This window comes from Danaus plexippus, assembly GCF_018135715.1.
Source record: "Danaus plexippus chromosome 29 unlocalized genomic scaffold, MEX_DaPlex mxdp_36, whole genome shotgun sequence".
Classification (NCBI taxonomy): domain Eukaryota; kingdom Metazoa; phylum Arthropoda; class Insecta; order Lepidoptera; family Nymphalidae; genus Danaus; species Danaus plexippus.
The window spans coordinates 935,140-959,220 of record NW_026869857.1 but is presented as its reverse complement, the minus strand read 5'-3'; the positions used below and the strand labels follow the sequence as shown (position 1 = coordinate 959,220).

The 24,081-nt window shown below is 38.3% G+C and overlaps 4 protein-coding genes and 4 non-coding genes across 10 annotated transcripts; 3 read left to right on the top strand and 5 right to left on the bottom strand.

Moving 5' to 3' along the window:
* Positions 1–44: 44 nt before the first annotated feature.
* LOC116776750 (uncharacterized) lies at positions 45–10,875 on the top strand. Of its 2 annotated transcripts, none has more exons than XM_061528938.1 (15): positions 45–772; positions 2,720–2,838; positions 2,976–3,091; positions 3,648–3,764; positions 4,278–4,394; positions 4,723–4,838; positions 5,107–5,310; positions 6,223–6,357; positions 6,821–6,958; positions 7,470–7,582; positions 7,832–7,952; positions 8,296–8,380; positions 8,698–8,780; positions 8,984–9,052; positions 9,276–10,875. In XM_061528938.1, exons 1-15 carry the CDS (start codon positions 347–349, stop codon positions 9,411–9,413), a joined length of 2,097 nt encoding a protein of 698 aa, XP_061384922.1. In that variant the 5' UTR covers positions 45–346; the 3' UTR covers positions 9,414–10,875. The 2 variants fall into 2 exon arrangements, with proteins under 2 accessions (XP_061384922.1, XP_061384921.1); XM_061528937.1 differs by having other exon boundaries at positions 47–781.
* A 788-nt stretch (positions 10,876–11,663) lies between these two features.
* Trnae-cuc (transfer RNA glutamic acid (anticodon CUC)) lies at positions 11,664–11,735 on the bottom strand. Its single transcript has one exon. It is a non-coding gene; the product is annotated as a tRNA-Glu (tRNA).
* A 724-nt stretch (positions 11,736–12,459) lies between these two features.
* Positions 12,460–16,786, top strand: LOC116776752 (pickpocket protein 11-like). 2 transcript variants are annotated; one of them, XM_061529022.1, is made up of 11 exons: positions 12,460–12,813; positions 13,231–13,390; positions 13,471–13,665; positions 13,888–14,015; positions 14,106–14,202; positions 14,624–14,809; positions 14,891–14,981; positions 15,196–15,340; positions 15,451–15,550; positions 15,631–15,749; positions 16,236–16,786. In XM_061529022.1, exons 1-10 carry the CDS (start codon positions 12,623–12,625, stop codon positions 15,742–15,744), a joined length of 1,407 nt encoding a protein of 468 aa, XP_061385006.1. In that variant the 5' UTR covers positions 12,460–12,622; the 3' UTR covers positions 15,745–15,749; positions 16,236–16,786. The 2 variants fall into 2 exon arrangements, with proteins under 2 accessions (XP_061385006.1, XP_061385005.1); XM_061529021.1 differs by having other exon boundaries at positions 15,451–15,554.
* Positions 16,787–16,813: 27 nt separating this feature from the next.
* On the bottom strand, positions 16,814–16,885 carry Trnae-cuc (transfer RNA glutamic acid (anticodon CUC)). The gene has a single exon. It is a non-coding gene; the product is annotated as a tRNA-Glu (tRNA).
* Positions 16,886–18,756: 1,871 nt separating this feature from the next.
* Positions 18,757–18,828, top strand: Trnae-cuc (transfer RNA glutamic acid (anticodon CUC)). The gene has a single exon. It is a non-coding gene; the product is annotated as a tRNA-Glu (tRNA).
* Positions 18,829–19,768: 940 nt separating this feature from the next.
* Positions 19,769–20,816, bottom strand: LOC133320434 (uncharacterized). The gene is made up of 5 exons (XM_061528912.1): positions 20,646–20,816; positions 20,287–20,431; positions 20,073–20,176; positions 19,878–19,996; positions 19,769–19,795 (listed from the first exon to the last, which is right to left on the bottom strand). Exons 1-5 carry the CDS (start codon positions 20,686–20,688, stop codon positions 19,769–19,771), a joined length of 438 nt encoding a protein of 145 aa, XP_061384896.1. The 5' UTR covers positions 20,689–20,816.
* LOC133320433 (uncharacterized) lies at positions 20,743–23,015 on the bottom strand. The gene is made up of 6 exons (XM_061528911.1): positions 22,812–23,015; positions 22,235–22,394; positions 21,966–22,160; positions 21,622–21,749; positions 21,425–21,521; positions 20,743–21,003 (listed from the first exon to the last, which is right to left on the bottom strand). The coding sequence occupies exons 1-6, from the start codon at positions 23,000–23,002 to the stop codon at positions 20,743–20,745; spliced, it is 1,032 nt and encodes a 343-aa protein (XP_061384895.1). The 5' UTR covers positions 23,003–23,015.
* A 937-nt stretch (positions 23,016–23,952) lies between these two features.
* On the bottom strand, positions 23,953–24,024 carry Trnae-cuc (transfer RNA glutamic acid (anticodon CUC)). The gene has a single exon. It is a non-coding gene; the product is annotated as a tRNA-Glu (tRNA).
* Between the last annotated feature and the right edge of the window lie 57 nt (positions 24,025–24,081).

The following is a 24,081-nucleotide window of genomic DNA, read 5'->3' as shown; positions in this document are numbered from 1 at the left end:
GTTAGTTTCTAAACGAAAATATGAGCAACAAAGGCAACAGCATTAAAAAAAAGAGATAGATAGATGAGTTGGCGATTAGAAATGGCGTCTCTGTGAGTTGTCCTTTTCGCACGTTATATTCTCATTTTATTACAATCAAAACAAATTAAATTGTTTACAAAACTTATAAAATGCTAACATTTGTTAACTGAATGTTAAGACTGAATTAGAAGTAATAAATTAAACAATGTCTCATACTGGGCGAGGCGTTGCGATATATGTGATTTCTTTAGAATTTTGTATCAATACCTCGTCCAGGTATGTTATGTGCGCGTTTTAGTGCAAGTGCTAATATATATTAGTGAAAATGGACAAAAAGAATAAAAAGAAAACTGTGATCAAAAGGAAAAGCGATGATCCCGGCGACGGCGAGAAGAAACATAAGATTATGGTAAACCGCGGGAAAAATGATAGTGAAAAGGAAAAAGTGGAAGTTGAGGTGAATCAAGTGGTTGAGGTGCCAGTGGAACAGGGCCAGCAGATAGTGCATACTGGGCAGTTGGTTGAGGGCAACTTTGAACAGCCAGTATTTTTGAACATGAAGGGAGAGCCTGTACAGTTAGCTCCGAATACTGTCATCCTGTATGAGCAGAGTTCTAATCCATCTAATTTCGCTTTCGGCGGAATGTGGACGATGGACTCCTCAGGGAGAATCGTGATGGCGGAGACGATATATGACGTTAAGGGTGAGCCTGAAGAAGAAGGCGGTACCTTCGTCCAGAACGCGTCGGAGGTAAACAATGTAAGCATATATCATTATTACGCGTACGCCGTATATTTTTCATAGACTATAATAAGTTGATGATACATAAAATTTTCATTAATGGAAAATAATTGAATAAAACAACAGTTAACAATAGCAACGAAATGATTGAAAATTGTAATAACATAGATTTAGTTAATTTCACATAATATTAAGAATTAAATACACTCAAATACAAACATAGTACTATTTGGATAGACAAACTATTTTATGAGAGAATTTTCGAATTATTTGTCTTATATTCATAAAAAAAATTACGATAAAATAAAATCGTGATGTACAAAGTAATATTATTATAAATTTTTTATTTAACTTTTTAATTTAAACTCCCTAGTATAATAGCTATTAAAACTTTGGACTTATATAGAACTCGGTTGCATCACCGACAAATTAATTGATTATTAGAGGAGTATCTAAGTACAAGCCATCATCACAACATGGAGTAATACCAGATTTTCACTCATAAATCTCCTCACATTATCTCTATACAATAGTCTCGGCACAGCCTCTGTGAAGCCATGGATTTCTGAGATATTTTTGTCTTGACATCGGTTATTGAATAGGAAGGACAGTGGAGGTGTGCGTTTAACGCGTTAGATAGGGGCTCCTTAAACCTACACCTGGCTCAAGTACCAGGCACAGTTGAAGCTCCTCTCCCTGCACCCGCATGGTGAATCAATGGAATGCTGAGAGGTTTCGTCTCTATACTAACAATTCATATATAAAATAAAAAAGATTTAGTTATTAAATTTATATATATATATATATTGAAACAAAGATGAATATACATTGAGTGCACAGACAGACAGACTTCTTCCTGGCAATTTATCCCAGCATTAGCCAGGGTCTGCCTTCCTGCTCAAACTTGTCCACTTTGCACGGTCTTTAGACAGACATGAGTTAGATATTAGCATGTACATAATGCTATTAATATTATTAATATAAAATATATATATGTATTTCGTGTGAGGGTTGAAAAATCCCAGAATATTTGAGGTGGTAGAGCCGAGTTGTGGTCAAGTTACTACAGCTAGAACATGGGCGGGCTCGAACGGGGAAGTACCACACTCTCAGAAGATCGCCTTGAAGTAGCCTTTAGTAGCTGCGTTTCGTCCGATGTGAGAGAGAGACGGACGCCCTTTCTCTTTCCCACCCTCTCCTCTCCCTCTCTCTCTCTATCAAAGCATTCGCAACATCTCTCATGTTGCGGAGGTTCATGTCCGACTAAATAACTTTTCAAAGCAGTATTAATGTGGTGCGTACGGTAAGCGACATGCTTCAATTGGTCGTAAATAATGAGACTTAAGACTTTACCAAGTATTAATTAAAAAAAAAAAAACTAATATATGTGTGTTATATTTATTTATATATCATCATCATTTCAAGAGTGTTTGCAGACTAAAATCTACGTACTCGCCAGGTTTCGAACCCGCAGCCTCACGTATGAGAGGCGGGACCTTTAACCACCAGGCCACCAGGACTTGTAACATGTGAAAAGATGTATAGGAAAAATATATAAAATTAGATATACATTATGAATAGTTTTACCAACATTTATATAATGAACTAGTATTTGCCCGCGACCTCGTCTGCGTTAGTATCAGAAATAGAAATGTGTAGCTGACTGAGCGATCTCTGTTCCTCATTAGGGACAGTAAATAAGATTTTGGATTTTATCAAAAAAAAATTTTTTCTTCTTTGATCCTGATGTAAAGTATCCTATGTCCTCTACCTGGTTCCCAGCTATCTCTCCACCAATTTTCAGCCGAACCCGTACAGCCGTTCTTGAGTTATAAATAGTGTAACTAACACGACTTTATTTTATGTAAAGATTAATATGAAAAATAAATATATATCTTTTTAATAATAGGTAACTATGATCACATATGCATTCTGAAAGAATTTCTTGAATTCCAGCAAGCTGTTGAAGAGACCAGCAATACCTACCAGCAGTACGAGCTGAGCGGCAGCACTCAAGTGGACGGTCAGGAGTATGAGGTAGCCATCATAGAGAATCCAGGGGAACCGGCCGAGAGGTATGTTTAAGTATTGTCTATGGTTAGCAAAGGAGAGATTGTAACCTTATATTAATTCTTTAAAAATTTATTACTTATCTGTCTTTAATATTAATGATGTTTGATCTTATGTGTGCCGCTCAATTTATAATTTCCAGGTCCGAGTCCCAGGTGATCACCACGGAGGCGCAGCTGGTCGCAGCTGGTGCTGGCGCCGTTCGTTGGCTTAACCAGAAGTACGATTTTGTTGTTAGGAAGCTCCAGCTGAATTATGGTAAGGATAATGTATGATTTAGAAATTATTTGCAGATGTCTGAATATTATATATATATATATGTGTGTGACTAAGTTCTAAATATTTTTAAGACCTGTAAAACAAAGTGGTTATGAATAATAAAGACAAAGAATTATATATTATATACAAATAGCTATTGATTTTAACTGCTGGTTAGGAATAACTAAATTAATTTTGCTAATTACAAATCTATGAATCTAGATATATATATATATCTAAGTGTAAATATATCTATATAACTGTCAAACATGTAATATTATATATTTAGGTTTCTAACAAAATTATTTAAAAAATAAAGTTGCCTTATAAAGCCAGTACTTTTAACTAGAACAAACTCATTATTATCTTAAATCAAAACACCTTGAATAAGTTAAATTCAATTTACAAAGACACGAGTCGCGTCGACAAAATACTTTCCCGCGTAAAAGTGAGCAAACCAGACGTCATCGCTGTGACGTCACTTCGGGTGCGTTCGGGAATTTTAAGGATCGGTTCAAATTAAATGTGTATTCCCTAAATATGTATATATTTTCAGATGCGGGGGTGAAGTTGCTTCACTCGCAATCCGGTTGCATACAATGCGTATATCTGACGACTCCCAGTATGCAGTTGGCTTTCAACGCTGTGCCACAGTTTCTGTGCATAGAGACGGGTGTGTATATATAGGAGCCCACTGTGAGCGCCATCTATTGTGTCGGACATGGAACTACACAGACTATACAAGTGCAGTGACGTGTACCCGAACGAATTACGAGGGATTCCGGGATAATATATCTTCTTCTTCTTCTTCCTGGCAATTTATCCCAGCATTAGCCAGGGTCTGCCTTCCTGCTCAAACTCCTCCACTTTGCACGGTCTTTGGCAATATTCCGGGATAATATATATACTATAAAATATATACTATATGCTATTATTGTATAGTTTTATCAAGATAAAATCAATGGTTTCAGAGTAATTGTAACAACCATACATACATACATATGAATTTTTAAAGTTTCTAATATCGTTTAGAAATTAATCTGTAGCTAGTTTTCATTTGAACTGCAAACAATATTACGATGGAAATTGAAGGTTTGTATGTATGTTTGTCATAAAGTAGAATCTAATAAATTTAACAAATATATATATATAAACGATTTCTTATATGTATAAATATGTTTTCCAGGTATTGAGTTCACCAGTGTTATACCCACAACAGGAGGCAGCAGTCCCAGCATTAAACACAATGTGACCTTGTTCCTCGCTGAAGACGGGAACGGGAAGTCTGTTATAGTTAGTGCAGGTGAATAAAACACACACACACACACACACACACACACACATATATATATATATATATATATATTTAGGATTCAAACAAAAAATACAGATGTCCTATAAAGTCAGTAGTTTTAAATAACAAATCAAACCTTAAGTAGAACAAACTTATTATTATCTTACACAAAAAACCTTCAGTTAAATTCAATTTACAAACAAACAAGGCTCGTGACCACATACTTTCCCGCGTAAAAGCGAGCAAAACAAATGTCAGCGCTGTGACGTCACTTCGGATGCGTTCGGAAATTTAAAGAACGTGCGTTCCCTATATATATATATGAATATTTTTCCAGGTATATCAACATTAATAGGCGAGGATCTCACTTGGTTGTTGGAGACGTTCAAGTCCTGTAACCCCGCCTGGCGCCAGGTCCGCTGTGTCGTGTGCGATCCCACCAAATATCATGAGGTACGACACATACACACACACACACACACACATAGACATAGACATACAACTAATATATATAACTAATATTATTCTGTGTTGTAAGACCAAGTGAATGCTTCTATAAATCTCTACTTCTATAAATCCCCTCCCCCCGTCCTTTCCACTGGTTATCACAATCCTATAACCCCCTCTCCCCTCCTGATGTGACGTCACAATTTTTTTTTGAGCGTATTTAAAAATAATCCCCCCTTGACGTGTGACGTACTTTATTTATGGCCCCTTCCAGGAGGTGCAAGCGGCGTTTTCTTCAGCCCACGTGTCAAGTTCCGTGTGGCAGGCGGCGAGAGCTGCGGGGCGTTTGGCTGCCGAGTCTGTGGGGGAAGAAGGTGACGCGCCGCTCGCTGTACTGTCCGCTGAGGACGTAGCCGCCAGGTGTAAGACCTACGCCCTGGCACTCCTCAGGGGTGACCACACACCAGCACAGCTACAGGTGTGTTGAGTGGAGTTGTGTGTTTTGTAATGCTTTTCTATTATCTGACAGTTCTAATTTAGTTTTTTAATTACATGACTGTAAAACTCAGTTAATTTTACCACCAAATAACATTATACATTGTGGAGGCAGAGTGAAATGAGTGAGAGAATTAATGACCTCCTAATTCAGAGCTTCCCAAACTTATTTTTTCTCCGTCCACTTTGAGAATTAATAATTTTTCAGCATAACCAATTTTTTCATCTATTGTAAAAATACTATAACTTATCCTAGCTAAATAAAATCACAAGTCACTCATGGCCTCTACACAAGGCCTCTATTATTTTCTGGGTCTCTTATCGCCTTTTAGGCTGGCAGCGACCACTAGGGGGCGCTGTCAACCACTTTATGAGAGGTTGATTTAATTGAAGTACCATAGACAACCTTACTCTCTTAGGGTCATAAAAAGATAAAATGGGTCACATTACTTGTAAAAATCACAAACCTTAATTGCAATGGAAATTATAAGACAATTACCGTCAGAAAGTTGTAGATATTAAATTATTGTCTATGGAAAACGGTATTCCACATACAGGTTTGCATACGGAAACTAAATACTTGGAGTATTTAGTTCACCGTTCGTAGTTTAGAATAACTTGTAATAAGGTTAAGTAAGTTATTGTACGTGTTCGAGGTACAGTTTTAGTCTTGACTTACTTCCAGTAATGTCTGACAAAATGGCCGACGCCAGTGTTTACAGTTTCCAAATGTTCATACTTAAATGTTGCCATTACAAAATTACAACGGTTCAGTATTATAATTAGGCATAAAAATAATTCTAAGGATTAGTACGGCACAGATGGCGCCACTTGTAACATATAAGACTTTAAACCGTCAGTTTGTCTGTTTTATATTAAGCGTTGTACGTTCCAGGTGTTGAAGCGAGGTATAATCGGTACGGGTGCGGGGACCCTCCGCGTCTGGGAGCTCCTCACCCTGCCGGGGGGCGCAGTCTCCAGATTAGACAGCTGGCTTGAGGCTGACAATTACACAAATATATTACATAAGGTGAGATATATATATATTAGTGGAGGTGTGCGTTTAACGCGTTAGATAGGGGCCTTAAACCTACACCTGGGTCAAGTCCCAGGCGCTGTTGAAGCTCCTCTCCCTGCACCCGCACGGTGAATCCATGAAATGATGAGAGGCTTCGTGTCGGTCTTTCTGTATATATAAATATATTGTACTAGCTTTTGCCCGCGACTCCGTCCGAGTGTACATTTAGTTGTTCTCTTCCGCTACGGCCCCTGAACAAGGACTGCACTTCGTGGTCCCACCACTAGTTTCGTGATCATGACAAAGGACAGCCTATATCATTCTCCAGGGTTTCATCTATCTCTATACGAAAATTCATCAAAATCGATTCAGCGGTTAGGTAGTGAAAACGTAACACACAGACAGACGGAGGTACTTTCGCATTTATAATATATATATATATATACTAATTGTAATGATAAATCTGTCATTCCAGGGATTGGAGCGCCTCTGTTCCAAGTTCCAGTCGCTCATCCGGAGTCAGATGCAGCCGGACGAGTTCGTGTCACTGTTCTTCAGCGTCGCCAACACCTTGGAAGACGAGAGGAGGGATTTTGCCATCACCAGGCTCAGGGTAACATATCTATCCAAAAACGTAACATACAGACAGCAGTTACTTTTGCATTTATATATATATATATATATATATATATATATTTTGTCTGTTTGTTCCGGCATATATCAGAAACAGCTGAACAGATTTTCAAATGACAATAGATTACAGTTCATCAAATTAATAGATGCACGAAATAAAAACATCGAAAAAACTATCCTATAAAAATAATACATTCTCATCAGGAATTATTTTTAAGTGTCCCAAAAACATATTTTTATTTTTAATCTATATAATATGTAAAAATTATCAAGTCAGAGAATTTTTCTCTACATTGAAGCCTTTAGGTGTTATAAGACATTGAACAGACTGAAGGGGGATGTAAATAATGTTCGGGCATTCTCGTATGCTAACTTTAGTCATATGTCATGTCAGCTAAAGTTCAGCCAAAATCGGTCCAGCCGTTACAGACGGACGAATATAATATATATAATTTTGATTTAATTAAATCTATCTGTTTTAATTGCTCCAGGACACGGAGTCGTCGAAACAGTCCCCTACGGACACCATTACACAGTACGCCTACAATCTGATGTCACACCAGACCAAGCTGGCGCAGAGGAGTCTTGATGACAGGATCAGCAGGTCAATTATAACATTATATATATACTTTTATAAACAAAACTAAAGGGGAGCTGAATTGACTAAAATTAAATAGTAATTGTTGTCTAATACAAAATATAGTAAGTGTAAGTGAAGCCGCGATAATCAATAAGTCTTATATAACAGAAATAAAGAGGAGCTGTACTGACTAAGGGGGGCTGTATTGACTGTATGAGATATTATTTGATGAGTATGTTTGGTTTAATAATTTAATAGTTTGTATGTTTTCAGACGTCAAAGCAGTGCTGCCATCTGTAAGTACGGGACGTCAACGCAGGAATGCTCATGTCTGTTCAGCAAGGTGTTCCGTCTACCCTGCAGGCATATATTGATGTTGACAACCGAGCTAAAGGTTTGTATATATATATTTATATATTATCAGTCTGTCGGTGCCCACAGCAAATGCCACTCCTCACACGGAGAAGTTTAGAGCATTAATCACCACGCTTGCTCAAGACGGGTTGGCGATTTCAAACTGATAATTTGATAAGTCCAGGTTTCCTTAACCGTCTGTCAGTGGTGTCTAAATACTCTTACAAAGTATGTAGGCTCGGAAAAGATCATATAGGTACTTACCAGGTTTCGATATAAGTGTCTTTTTTCTAATATTATGACTGAAATTACTAATATATATATGTATATCATATGTAATGTACTTAAATTCCAGCAGTAACGACGTTGTTATCTGTTTCCAGGTGAAGACTCACATACCGTTCGAGCCGCGCTGGACGGTGCAGCATTGCCTGTTTGGATGTGAAACGTCCACAGCTAGTAGTAATGGTTAATATACACTTTATATAAAATTAACAGCTGGAAATAGTCCCAGGTTCCAGGTTCCAGCTGTTACAGGATGGTTTGTGTGATGCAATTCAATCTTGTTGATTTTCTACTTTGAAATTTGATGTATATATAAAATTGAGTTCGAGTAGTTTTGGATGTCCTCGTAACAAAAAGTCCTGTGATATGTGGAAAAACTTCCATTGCATATATATATATATATATAATATCATGCAATGTTTTTTTTCTATAAATAAATACATATTTACATGAAAATTACATAAAATAAGTCCAATTGATTGATATATAAGTTTGAACAGCGAGTGGCGGGGCTTTCATGGAACAAGTGGTCGTTGAGACGGACTCACACAGACAGATCCAACAACCACAGCAGATACACCAGGTGACTTACAGATATATATTTTGTTCATTAACAGAAATTAAGATTAATCTTAACAAACGGACGGACGAATGTTATATACAGTTATTTTTTAGATATTTGCATTAAGTGAAAAGTATATATATATATTTGAGAAAAAGATTTGAGAAAAAGATTTGATGGAAACAATACAGTTCAGTTATAATTACCTGTTTAATATTTTCCAGGTGGGTGGAGTCAGGCAGCAGCAGTATGTGCTGGCAACTCCAGGACAAGCGGCAACACCGGTCTCACAGGTTATATATATTAAATATAAGATTACAAATATATATTTCTTTATACAATTAAAATAAGAGAATAGTTTACCCGTTATGTTTGTTCGGGATCAGATTATAATTTAGTTATCCGAAGATATATTGTCCCTAAAATATCTCATGTGCGTCTAGACGCGGACAGGCCACTCTCATTACACTCCCCTACTATATTACTGAGCATGTCTAACAGAGTATAATGTGTCAGGTGATATTCTGCGGCGGGTCAGTCGGCGGCGTGGGCGCCGTGGGCGGTGTGGGCGGCGTGGGCGGCGCTCCAGTACTGACGTCCGTTTTACCACCTGGCGGGGCCGTGCTCACGCCGCATCATGCGTTACACCACTGAACACACACAAACACACAGACGCAGGCACATATGTACAGAGACACACACACAAGGAAACGTGCAGCTTAGCACCAATTGTGTGTTTAAACATGTATATTAGATAAATTTTGATATTATATCTGTATGAGCATAAAATAAACACACACACACACACACACACACATAAACAATGTTTATAGTTGAAAGATTCTATTAGAAAATAGTTTTTAATATCTATGAATCCACACACACACACACACATGCAAAATCCTTGTCACAGACAATTGTACAAAAGAAGCGAAGAGGCTTTGGACGGTGTAAAGCGAAATTGAATCTTATTAGCTACTGAATAAGGTTCATCATAAATAAAAGGTCCCCCGACCTTAACTCTCTATCATACAGTTAGCGGGACTGTGTGATGTGTATAAATGTAGCAATAATTTAGTTAGTTTTTTTTATTTCCATATATTTTGGTTAATTTTGTAAATATTTATAATTAACACTTTAATTTTTCTGTTTCATTTTAAGAATTTTCCGTCTCCTCTCAAACTGTCTGTATCGATAAATGTTTAGAAGGTAATAGCTAATACAGTGCTATCCAGCAACCGATTGGACGACAAATCCGTCGACCGGTCTGCCAACCGATCAGCCGACGGTATATACTATATATACACAAAGTTAATTAATAGTTATTTATCAGTCGAATCCACAAAACTATCCAACAAAACTTTAAATTTATACCCACTATCATGACTAACAACTGATCGGACGACTAATATACAAACCTACCGACCAACTGATCTACAAACTTTTCGAGCGACCAGTCGACCAATTAATCCACCAACTTATCGAGCGACCGGTCCACCAACTGATCTACCAACTTATCGAGCGACCAGTCGAACAACTAATCAACCAACTGATCAACCAACTTATCGAGCGGCCGGTCGACCAACTAATCTACCAACCGCTCGACCAACTTATCGAGCGACCGGTCCACCAACTGATCTACCAACTTATCGAGCGACCAGTCCACCAACTGATCTACCAACTTATCGAGCGACCAGTCCACCAACTTATCGAGCGACCAGTCCACCAACTTATCGAGCGACCGGTCCACCAACTGATCTACCAACTTATCGAGCGACCAGTCGAACAACTAATCAACCAACTGATCAACCAACTTATCGAGCGGCCGGTCGACCAACTAATCTACCAACCGCTCGACCAACAAATTCCGACAGTCCACCAACCAATTATCTTGTATGTTTTAAACAATTCTCATTATTTTCATCATTAGACAAATGAGTACTAGCAAATATAAGTCAATGTGTAAATATTAAATGCAATTGTTAAAATATAACCCGGAAGTTAAATTTGACCGGAAGTTAATATTAACTAAATAATAATAGGTGTAACTTATTACTAGACTACATAGGATATGGGTTTTATAAATATTGTATGAGAATAAAGACGACGAAAGATCCCCAAAGCTTTTTATTTCATGATGACGATGATCAAGGTGTGGCGGGAAGTGCGGAAGGGTTTGCGGTCAGAGAAGTTGGGGGACGCCATTTTTTTTATTTATACCTTTTTTTTCGTTTGCGTGTTTCGGGCGTCGAAACAAATATATAACTTGCAGCTCAGCGGATGTACGACCTCTGCAGATCCGCTTACTGTGTGAGTTATAGCCGATTTTTTCCGAGAATCTTAAAAACACGCCGGCCTCGTGCCTCAACAGGAAGCCGGGGAGCGGGATATGTTTTATAATGCATCTGTCAGACTTTTTTTTTGTTATCTTACAGATAAAAATTAACTTATTCAATTGAAAAAAAAATTACTACGACTCGGTCGGTATAGTTATATGTTTAAACATGTAACAGCAAATAACTAAGTTCTACACATTCTAAAATTGAGATATATATATATATATATATATATATTTATATGTATATATACTGTTTTATACATATACATATATATAAATATATAAAACAGTACTTTTCTATTTCTTTACATCTTCTAGCTTCAATAACGGATTTAGGCAGACCATTTTAAAAATTTCACGTTTTATCGAAGCAGTTATTAAAGCATGTGTATGAAGGTCTCGTTATAAAGCGATCGCCGACTCACACGAGGCAGTGAATTTTAAGACAAACTTGTTTCTTATAACGAAAACAATAAAACATGATGTTCTATATAGAGTTTAGCATAAAAGTAATTACAAAATGAGGCATTTTTATATACTTATTATATTTGAAAAAGCAAAAAAAATTCCGATACCGGGAATCGAACCCGAGCCTCCTGGGTGAGAGCCAGGTATCCTAGCCACTAGACCATATCGGATATGATAGTTAAAGCGAAAAAGTGATATAATTCTTTTGTTACAACTAAAGACAGTCATAACATGTATTTTTTACCTACATTACAAGGTTATATCGTATTATACAGCTCTTTGTATACAATTTCATTATTAATTAACTTGATCTTATCACAAGATATATATATAAAAATATCTATAATTTTTAATAATCATTTATAATAGTCTGAAGTGTGTTTAAATTACGTACATATTTCAAACAACGCCATGTTAATAAATAAATAGTAGTTGGATTTAAAAAAAAATGGCCAACGAAAATATTAAATCTGTTTCATGATTTGTTTGTGGTTTTAACTTAAATAAACAAAATTCTCAGAAAGTTGGACTCTTTAATGTTTTTGTTTGTCTTCAACCTCAAAGCAGTATATCGCTCTTTAAAATATTCTTCATTGGTCGTAAACTATTTCTCGTGCTGCAACTAATACGTTTAAATAATCGATTTTCAGATTCAAAAAACACAAACATTTACCAAAAAAAATCTCTCGACATCCACAGACGCTATCACTGTAAGATATATAACTTCTAAATCAATTTCAAGTAACTATTGTTTGCAGCAGAGTTAGGCGCCTTCAGACCTGCTGTTCTACAGATAATTATTTTTAATCACAGAAGATAAAAAGAAACGAACAGAGAAGAAAATAATTAGTAGTTAGTAATTCCATTCATCTTATTTTATTATAAAAAACAGACAAAATCGTCAGCAATAGATAGGTTTAATTTAAACTTTGATATTAACTGCACTATTTTTAATTGTAAATATATTCAGCTCATATAATTACATGTAGACATGTAACAAGCAACGCGCGTGTCCCAATACAATGTATTAACATGGCATATCCATTAGAACACGAACATGGCAAATAATAAGGACTTGATATTTGATGACGAATGGAATTCAGTTGACGAAGAGATCTGTTCCAAAATGTCAGTCTTTGGTAGTAAGGTCGCACGAGTGATGATGCAGAGCTGGAAGGAGTTCTGCTCGGAGACCAGCTTCCACGGATTCAACCACATCACCGCTGAGAGGAGGCACTGGAGCGAGAGGTGTGTGAGATGTGTAGAGAATTATCTCATTACTATTTAAGAAGCTTAAATGACGTCTCGTCGATGGCACGACATTTAAAATGTTTAATACAAATTCTCGTAATACTTTTGGTATTGTTAAAATAAACAAAATAACAAACACGATTCCTTAGTAAGTACTTATTCGCGTAGCACAGTACAGTACACGTCATTAATTCGTTTGCTGTAATGAGCACCGTGATCTCCTGACGCATTAACTCCCTCTCCATCCGCCTTCATCCGCACCTATCTTAGTATTTTCCTACTTTTCCTCGACTAAATCCTCAAAGTTCTTCAGGTAAAGACACATTTAAAGCTGTCTCTGAATGGAGACAATAACTTATCATCAGATGAAGAGTGTCTTTGGTGAGTGTCTTTCACAAAAGAAGTATCGTCTAGGTTGTTGTGGGTCTGCTTCATAGTGGCGTCAGTGTGGTTGGTGTTGGACATATCTATAGGCCAGTGGCAGAGGTACGACGAGAACCCCACCATCGTCACTCTGGAGAAGGACTTCAGGACCTGGAGGATTCATATGCCGGCCGTCACTGCTTGCTTGAAGGTTACTCTATATTAGTTTTTTTTATTACACGAACTTTGACTGCACGAGAGGCTCCGATTCTCTTTATCCTTATTTTTCAGAACAAAGTGGATGTAAAGAAACTTCCGAATGCAATCAAATCTCGTTGGAACGTCGAAGCTGGACATCCCAAGTACTTCTATTATAGTCGTTTCGTGACCGCCGTCGCCAGCTCTACTCTGGAAAACCTCAAGGTGTTTGAACAGTTCGGCGATGACCCGACACTGGACGTAGACCTGTTCAGACTCGCCGTGGACGTTAGTCTGCTAGCTTTTTATTTTATTATAAACTCAGCTCTCTCTCTCCCTCACTCTCTCTCACTCTTTACTCCTATTTTCTGTTAATTCAATCTTCGTTTCTAACAAACGTAGAGTCCCACAAATACTAAACGGTTATTAGAGAGGTAGGTATCGATAAACACTGAAGTGACTTCAAGTAGCGGACGGGTGACGATGAATGAGTGAGTGATGTATCTTCAGGTGATGGAAGACAGCAACATCAAAGTGAGTAACGGAGAAAAAATCAAAGCGATCTGGACTCCGGTGATGACGGAGCTCGGAGTGTGTCACACACTCAACTCCGTGGCCACCGCTGACATAGCCATCTTGTGAGTTATATATATATATATATATATATATATATATAATAACAAAAAAGACGACAAATGAATTATTGACATAGAACTGTTTGTTCGCAGCAAATCCAACTTGAGCAATACTAAAGACAATCCGATGACTTGCCAAGCGGACACCAACGGCTGCTTCTTGTATCTGGAGTGCGCTTCTCAGATAGACGTATGTACACGACAAGGACTGGCCTCGACGTATGACTAAATAGATTTAAAACTATCACAAGGACTTTACTTTCTTTGGATCCCACGCATCATTAATACGTGTATTACGAAGCACTGCCTGCAAAGATTTTGAACTTATGCTGGCAAAAATCTTATAATAGTAATTTCGTTTGCGTAGAATGCAAGTAATATTTTATTCCTCATAACGAACTCAATAAATATCTAAACTATAAGGATTATAGCAAAATATATTTCCTACTTATTCCACACCAAAGTCTACCGAAATCAATCAGACGAATGAAAATCCGTTCTTTCAATACAACAGCTGTAGACCCCTCCTCTGTTTCGAAGGAGTTTGAGAGACATTTCCTGCTCTTCCTGCTCCGTATGCATCTTGTAATAAACATTATGCGTTCACTCAGTACTATCTTCACTCTCCATACGATGTGGTCGACTACACGGAAGCACATACCACCACCTCCCCACCACTCATCGCACACGTGGACGTCACCACCACGGAGATAGGAGTGGGCCCAGGAGTGAGAGCTCTCCTGCCGAGGAGACGTCAGTGCCTATTCACTGATGAACCCACCACAGCCTCCAGACAGGTAACTACACCGGTCAAAGGTCACACGTCCTCTCCTGTGGGAGATGCCTCTGATAGATGTGCTCATTGTGCTTGATGCCAGGTGTACAGCACACACTCCTGCAGACAAGACTGCAGGAGACGTCTGGCGATGGAGCTGTGCGGGTGTCAACCATTCTACTACTTCTATGCTGGTGAGTTTATGCAACGGGTCCTTGGAGATGGTAGATCTGGTCAAGGCAGACTGTGTGTGATGTATGTTTGTGTGTCCACAGTTCTCCTCTACGCTGAGGATCGCGTTAGGAATAGACTTTATTGATTGAATTCAGTTTAAGATTTTCTTTGTCATAAGTAACTCCTAAGTTATGATATATCTTATTATACATAATCATCACCACCTCCCATCAGCTGGCCCGACATGTACAGTGCGCGGCATGCGCTGCCTGTCTCTACATCAGCACCGTCTGTTCACTCTGGAGGGCCAGCGCTGTTCCTGTAGCCAGCAGTGTGTGGACGCCGTGTTCAAGGAAGCCCTGGAGAAGATTGAGAACATGTAGGACTCGTGTGGATTATTATAGTCATCATTAAAGAAGTGCTCGTGACGTTACTGAGAGATATTATGGCGAGCTTCGCTTTAGTCTGTAAAATATTATGTGTTATCAGGACAGGAGGTCCGTTCGGGCTCCAAGGGTCCGTTCACTACACCCTGGAACAGCCTCGCGAGAGATACGTCAGATATATCGTGTTCTACTTCCAGGACCTGGTGGGTGAGTGAGAGCTGGTCTCTGTATAACAGCACCACTGTATGTATTGTGAGAGTTCATTGACTATTGTATCGTTCAGTGTCATTCGGCGGCGCGGCTGGTCTCTTCCTGGGAGCCAGCTTCATCAGCTTCGTGGAGGTCGGATACTTCCTCATCGAGAGACTCTCGAGGTCGTCTCCGACACGGACTGTGACGGATGTGAGTGTTTCAGTTATTCGAAGGAGGCTGGCACAGAAGTAGTGCGATTAATTGATGTTAAGACTATATCCTGAGTTTGAAAGGAACAAAAACATGAAGTCAAGAGATAACGTATGCTGTCTAGATTAGGAACGGACGAGAGTATTGCAGAACGTAGCAAAATAGAGATGTCTGCTATTAGATTCATTTAAATAAACATTTTATTTCAATTTATTAGAATTAGATTTACAACACAATTGTTTTACACTTTTGACATTCTCTACTCCGTGTGCTTAGTCCGAGTCGGTCTCATCACGATACATGTGAAGTACTGACAGTTGCCTTGTTCATACTCTATTGAATGGAGACGGGAAACGCTTCGTTTGTAGTGTGGAGATGCAGACTCGGACTAATGCACGATCTGTTCTGGATCTGTACTCGTTGCAATAGACATTAGTTACTTTTTAACGGAGATAATATAACGCCGTCTCTTGTCTGTTGAAACAGGTGCAGAGATTCAACGCCCCGTACGAAACTCGCATCAGAGAGCTGACAAATATCATACAGGGACACTTCAATTAAAGGAAATATAACTCATTAATATAAGGTTTATCATACATTAGGAAAAAATAATATAATTAATATTTAAATAATACAAAAAAAGAAGTTCTAAAAAATACTTTTCTGATTCCTATTTAATCGTACATATTCAGAATATTCTTCCGTGTGTTGTGTCTGAATAACGTTTTTAATGTTGGTTTAATAATTGTTAAATGTCAACTATACTAACAAATCAACAGCACTCGAGATATCTTAAGGCATGTTGTTATGTCGCTCTGTGTGTTAGGATACGGAACACCTTATAAGTACTGTCAGCTGGAGCACGCACACGTGGCGAAAACTGACCACAATATATACCTATAAGAATCATTGGCACACTTTGAACTTAATTTTGTTCGTTACTTCTTCTGCTTTACGCCCGGATGTTATGCGACACGCGACAGGTGGATAAAAAGAAGTGATTTCTTGAAAACAAGTATCACTAAATAAAGTTAGTTTCTTATTTGTATAAGTGTAAAAAGTAATTCCGATACCGGGAATCGAACCCGAGCCTCCTGGGTGAGAGCCAGGTATCCTAGCCACTAGACCATATCGGATGTGACAAACGTAACAAAAATGATCCAATAAATATTATTATTGCGTGTATTTATTTCCCTTTTTTCCCAAATAAATGTGTAAAAACCTGGACTGATCGTTACAGATAAGTATAAAAAAAGTTCACTTATGTCAATAACAAACTATTCCAAGTTTTAATTAATATTTTAATTATCTGTGAGAGGCACAAGAGTATCAGACATCTGTCACAGCAACATGCGTATTATTTTTATTTATTTTTTCGTGTTTAAAATAGACTCGATTCCAGCGCTGACCTGACAGCGATACATCATTGTGTTATTTAAAAAACAAAAATGCAATTGTAAATGAGTTTTCAAGTTAAATTGTTAGGTACTAATCAGATTAAGGTTAACTTTAAGACTTGAACTCAGTGGACTAGTCACAAGACAAATAAGAGCCGTTTTCTTTTTTTAAAACAATTAAATGCAGAGCCAAGAAAACAGTCCTCATATGTATAATTTTAAAATAAACTGCATTAAGAAATTCCCTAAGTATATATATCTATTCTCGAGGTTTATATTTAAAATAGTTTTGTTAATTCAAGGTTGGATATAAAAATCACATTCAGTCGCCCATTTTCTACAAGTTGTACATTGGAAAGTACTATTTATATTTGACACTGACAATCTTATTACATCCAATTATTAAGTGAAGCGAGCCAAGCGAGCGGAACGCTGTACTAATGACTCGGGTCATTCACCGCGGAGGTGATCCCGGTACCCGAATGTGCGATAGAGTCGAGGTTTTTTGTTCGATAGACCAGCTATCCGGGGTGGGTTTCATCAAAATAATCACACCTGACCACCAATAACAGTTTTAGGTCCGGCAAACGGAACCCACGTCCAAAAAACAGTTCGCTAGTGACACGCTGAGGTCGCTTCAATCAACTTTTAAGGAAAGCTTTTTTTCTAGCGACGCGATAACAAACTGTGTGGGTGCGTCTCCTACTAAGATATAATTCTGACACCAGATATAAATAAACACATTGCATGTATTTGTTGAAAATAATCCGAAAGTCGAAACTTTGTTGCAATTAGTTCAGTCCACATGAAGTCTTTCACCAAGAAATAAACGTAGCTTAGACAAGATATAACATTTATAACTGTTTGAAAAAGTGTCGTTACCACTAATAGTTATATCAGGGCTGAAATTTGTAAACGCAAAGTTAAAAGCTCTTTATAATAAGGTGAAGGGTTGCAGACGTACTTTAAACAGTTGGCTGCACTCCAAGCGCGTCGCTGTAGACGTTATAAAAGCAGAGCTCAATAGAAAATAGATGCAACACAAGGAATCCTTTGATATTAAGACTTATTTCGTCTTAATTGGAACTTCCCCGAGTCTCAAGACCAGTTGGGACCGAAGATAATTAAGGAAGCTCTCCTCACACTACGAACTTTAGACATTTTCGGTTTTTCCTCGTTTTGTAATCTATCAATTATAATAACATATATCACTTCATCAGTATATCGTCGATTTAAAATTTATCACAGAAACAAGATCTAATGAGATCTAAGATTTTCGCGAGTTTTATTCCTTTAAATGAAACTAGTATTTTTCGGATATACTACGCGTGATTTATTTTTGTAAAAAACTACATACTCCCGACGTTTCGGTTACTTTTCAGCAACCGTGATCACGGGCAGACGAGGTGTCTGACGAGTTTATCCGTAAAATACTAGTTTCTTTTAAAAGATCTAATAAGACAAAGTATTCTTGTGAAAGCAGTTTTATTACACCGGCGCTGACTAAAACATATTGAATTATAAATCTCTTACAGTTAAGGAATATGAATTAATACAGAAATAAAAAAATACTTGTTCTTACACAAACTCAAATTGTTATTCCAACGTCATCCGATATGGTCTAGTGGCTAGGATACCTGGCTCTCACCCAGGAGGCTCGGGTTCGATTCCCGGTATCGGAATTACTTTTACAGTTACATAAATAAGAAACTAACTTTATTTAGTGATAGTTTTTTTCATGAAATCACTTTTTTTATCCACCTGTCGCATGTCGCATTCCATCCGGGCGTAAAGCAGAAGAAGTTACGAACAAAATCAAGTTCAAAGTGCGCCAATGATTCTTATAGGTATATATCGTGGTCAGTTTCCGCCACGTGTGCGTGCTCCAGGTGACAGTGCTTATAAGGTGTTCCGTATCCTAACACACAGAACGACATACAAACATGCCTTAAGATATCTCGAGTGCTGTTGTTTGTTAGTATAATTGACATTTAACAATTATTAACCCAACATTAAAAACGTTATTCAGACACAACACACGGAAGAATATTCTGAATATGTACGATTAAATAGGAATCAGAAAAGTATTTATTAGAACTTTTTTTTTTGTATTATTTAAATATTAATTATATTATTTTTTCCTAATGTATGATAAACCTTATATTAATGAGTTATATTTCCTTTAATTGCAGTGTCCCTGTATGATATTTGTCAGCTCTCTGATGCGAGTTTCGTACGGAGCGTTGATTCTCTTCACCTGTTTCAGCAGACAAGAGACGGCGTTATATTATCTCCATTAAAAGTAACTAATGTCTATTGCAACGAGTACAGATCCGTGCATTAGTCCGAGTCTGCATCTCCACACTACAAACGAAGCGTTTCCCGTCTCCATTCGATAGATTATGAACAAGGAAACTGTCAGTAGTTCACATGTATCGTGATGAGATCGACTCGGACTAAGCTCACGAAGTAGAGAATGCCAAAAATGTAAAACAATTGTGTTGTAAATCTAATACTAATAAATTAAAATAAAATATTTATTTAAATGAATCTAATAGCGGACATCTTTATTATGCTACGTTCTGCAATACTCTCGTCCGTTCCTAATCTAGACAGCATACGTTATCTCTTGACTTCATCTTTTTGTTCCTTTCAAACTCAGGATATAGTCATAACACCAATTAATCGCACTACTTCTGTGACGTCTCCTTCGAATATCTGAAACACTCACATCCGTCACGGTCCGTGTTGGAGACGACCTCGTGAGTCTCTCGATGAGGAAGTATCCGACCTCCACGAAGCTGATGAAGCTGGCTCCCAGGAAGAGACCAGCCGCGCCGCCGAATGACACTGAACGATACAATAGTCAATGAACTCTCACAATACATACAGTGGTGCTGTTATACAGAGACCAGCTCTCACTCACCCACCAGGTCCTGGAAGTAGAACACGATATATCTGACGTATCTCTCGCGAGGCTGTTCCAGGGTGTAGTGAACGGACCCTTGGAGCCCGAACGGACCTCCTGTCCTGATAACACATAATATTTTACAGACCAAATTGAAGCTCGCCTTAATATCTCTCAGCAACGTCACGAGCACTTCTTTAATGATGACTATAACTATCCCAACGAGTCCTACATGTTCTCAATCTTCTCCAGGGCTTCCTTGAACACGGCGTCCACACACTGCTGGCTGCAGGAACAGCGCTGGCCCTCCAGAGTGAACAGACGGTGCTGATGGAGAGACAGGCAGCGCATGCCGCGCACTGTACATGTCGGGCCAGCTGATGGGAGGTGGTGATGATTATGTATAATAAGATATATCATAACTTAGGAGTTACTTATGACAAAGAAAATCTTAAACTGAATTCAATCAATAAAGTCTATTCCTAACGCGATCCTCAGCGAAGAGGAGAACTGTGGACACACAACCATACATCACACACAGTCTGCCTTGACCAGATCTACCATCTCCAAGGACCTGTTGCATAAACTCACCAGCATAGAAGTAGTAGAATGGTTGACACCCGCACAGCTCCATCGCCAGACGTCTCCTGCAGTCTTGTCTGCAGGAGTGTGTGCTGTACACCTGGCATCAAGCACAATGAGCACATCTATCAGAGGCATCTCCCACAGGAGATGACGTGTGACCTTTGACCGGTGTGGTTACCTGTCTGGAGGCTGTAGTGGGTTCATCAGTGAACAAGCACTGACGTCTCCTCGGCAGGAGAGCTCTCACTCCTGGGCCCACTCCTATCTCCGTGGTGGTGACGTCCACGTGTGCGATGAGTGGTGGGGAGGTGGTGGTATATGCTTCCGTGTAGTCGACCACATCGTATGGAGAGTGAAGATAGTACTGAGTGAACGCATAATGTTTATTACAAGATGCATACAGAGCAGGAAGAGCAGGAAATGTCTCTCAAACTCCTTCGAAACAGCGGAGGAGTCTACAGCTGTTGTATTGAAAGAACGGATTTTCATTCGTCTGATTGATTTCGGTAGACTTTGTTGTGGAATAAGTAGGAAATATATTTTGCTGTAATCCTTATAGTTTAGATATTTATTGAGTTCGTTATGAGGAATAAAATATTACTTGCATTCTACGCAAACGAAGTTACTATTATACGATTTTTGCCAGCATAAGTTCAAAATCTTTGCAGGCAGTGCCTCGTAATACACGTATTAATGATGCGAGGGATCCAAAGAAAGTAAAGTCCTTGTGATAGTTTTAAATCTATTTAGTCATACGTCGAGGCCAGTCCTTGTCGTGTACATACGTCTATCTGAGAAGCGCACTCCAGATACAAGAAGCAGCCGTTGGTGTCCGCTTGACACGTCATCGGATTGTCTTTAGTATTGCTCGCGTTGGATTTGCTGCGAACAAACAGTTCTATGTCAATAATTCATTTGTCGTCTTGTTTGTTAATTTATATATATATATATATATATATATATATATATATAAATAACTCACAAGATGGCTATGTCAGCGGTGGCCACGGAGTTGAGTGTGTGACACACTCCGAGCTCCGTCATCACCGGAGTCCAGATCGCTTTGATTTTTTCTCCGTTACTCACTTTGATGTTGCTGTCTTCCATCACCTGAAGATACATCACTCACTCATTCATCGTCACCCGTCCGCTACTTGAAGTCACTTTAGTATTAATCGATATCTACCTCTCTAAAAACCGTTTTATATTTTTGGGACTCTACTTTTATTAGAAACGAAGATAGAATTAACAGAAAATAGGAGTAAAGAGAGCGAGAGAGAGAGAGAGAGCTGAGTTTATAATAAAATAAAAAGCTAGCAGACTAACGTCCACGGCGAGTCTGAACAGGTCTACGTCCAGTGTCGGGTCATCGCCGAACTCTTCAAACACCTTGAGGTTTTCCAGAGTAGAGCTGGCGACGGCGCTCACGAAACGACTGTAATAGACGTACTTGGGATATCCAGCTTCGACGTTCCAACGAGATTTGATTGCATTCGGAAGTTTCTTTACATCCACTTTGTTCTGAAAAACAACGATAAAGAGGATCGGAGCCTCTCGTGCAGTCAAAGTTCGTGTATCAACTAATATAGAGTAACCTTCAAGCAAGCAGTGACGGCCGGCATATGAATCCTCCAGGTCCTGAAGTCCTTCTCCAGAGTCACGATGGTGGGGTTCTCGTCGTACCTCTGCCACTGGCCTATAGATATGTCCAACACCAACCACACTGACGCCACTATGAAGCAGACCCACAACAACCTAGACGATACTTCTTTTGTGAAAGACACTCACCAAAGACACTCTTCATCTGATGATAAGTTATTGTCTTCATTCAGAGACAGCTTTTAATGTGTCTTTACCTAAAGAACTTTGAGGATTTAGTCGAGGAAGAGGAGGAAGATACTAAGATAGGTGCGGATGAAGGCGGATGGAGAGGGAGTTAATGCGTCAGGAGATCACGCTGCTCATTACACCAAACGAATTAATGACGTGTACTGTACTGTGCTACGCGAATAAGTTCTTACTAAGGAATCGTGTTTGTTATTTTGTTTATCTTAACAATACCAAAAGTATTACGAGAATTTGTATTAAACATTTTAAATGTCGTGCCATCGACGAGACGTCATTTAATCTTCTTAAATCGCAATGAGATAATTCTCTACACATCTCACACACCTCTCGCTCCAGTGCCTCCTCTCAGCGGTGATATGGTTGAATCCGTGGAAGCTGGTCTCCGAGCAGAACTCCTTCCAGCTCTCCATCATCACTCGTGCGACCTTACTACCAAAGACTGACATTTTGGAACAGATCTCTTCGTCAACTGAATTCCACTCGTCATCAAATATCAAGTCCTTATTATTTGCCATGTTCGTGTTCTAATGGATATGCCATGTTAATATATTGTATTGGGACACGCGCGTTGCTTGTTACATGTCTACATGTAATTACATGAGCTGAATATATTTACAATTAAAACTAGTGCAGTTAATATTAAAGTTTAAATTAAACCTATCTATCGCTGACGATTTTGTTTGTTTTTTATTATACATAGATTTTCTAGTAACCAATGAGTGGTATGCCTACAAACTCGTTTATTTCCTTCTCTGTAACTTTCTGCTTGTCGTCTCTGGTCTCGGAACATAGATCTACAGATCCATTAGTACAAATCCGGTTAGTCCTCGCAAATGAGGACTGTGTCCAAATTCGTCACATATAAACAGTCAAACATATTTTAACTGTGTAATTCATAAAAATGTTCGGAACATGTTTTATTTTTGTTCCTTAACTGTTTGTATTTCTTATGTGTGAGGAATCCTAGTATTCACTATTTTTATTATTCCATATACGAGGCTTTAATATCAAAATATAATTTCTTAAATATTTGCATGTCTGCTTCTACTTCTGTTGTTTGTATTTCAGAGTACATAGTTTTTCAGTAAACACGAAGTAATAATCTTAACATTTTCATCCTTCAATGTTTTCAGAAGAACTTTGGTCGATTCAATTTCAGAACTTAGACGTTTATTACATCATTTCTTTAAAAAACAAGACTTTGATTCATAGACACTTTAAATTTGATGTCTAGTTAAGTGACTATAAACAAACATTCATACTAATATGTTTTGTATAGTAAGGTCGCTAGATATTAGTGGCTACGTAAACTACTTGGTATAGAAATTTTGTTACTTGTAAATAGTTTTTGTTATTACTTAAATTTCATACTGATGCCGTATACGAGAGAGAGGGACACCAGACATACGCGTTACGTTACGAGACGATATGCCCTCCCATAGGAAGTTAACACTTCAAAAAATAATTCCGATACCGGGAATCGAACCCGAGCCTCCTGGGTGAGAGCCAGGTATCCTAGCCACTAGACCATATCGGATATTATACTATGAGATCAAAGAATATATAAGAATATTGGTTTTATTATTTTCCATCA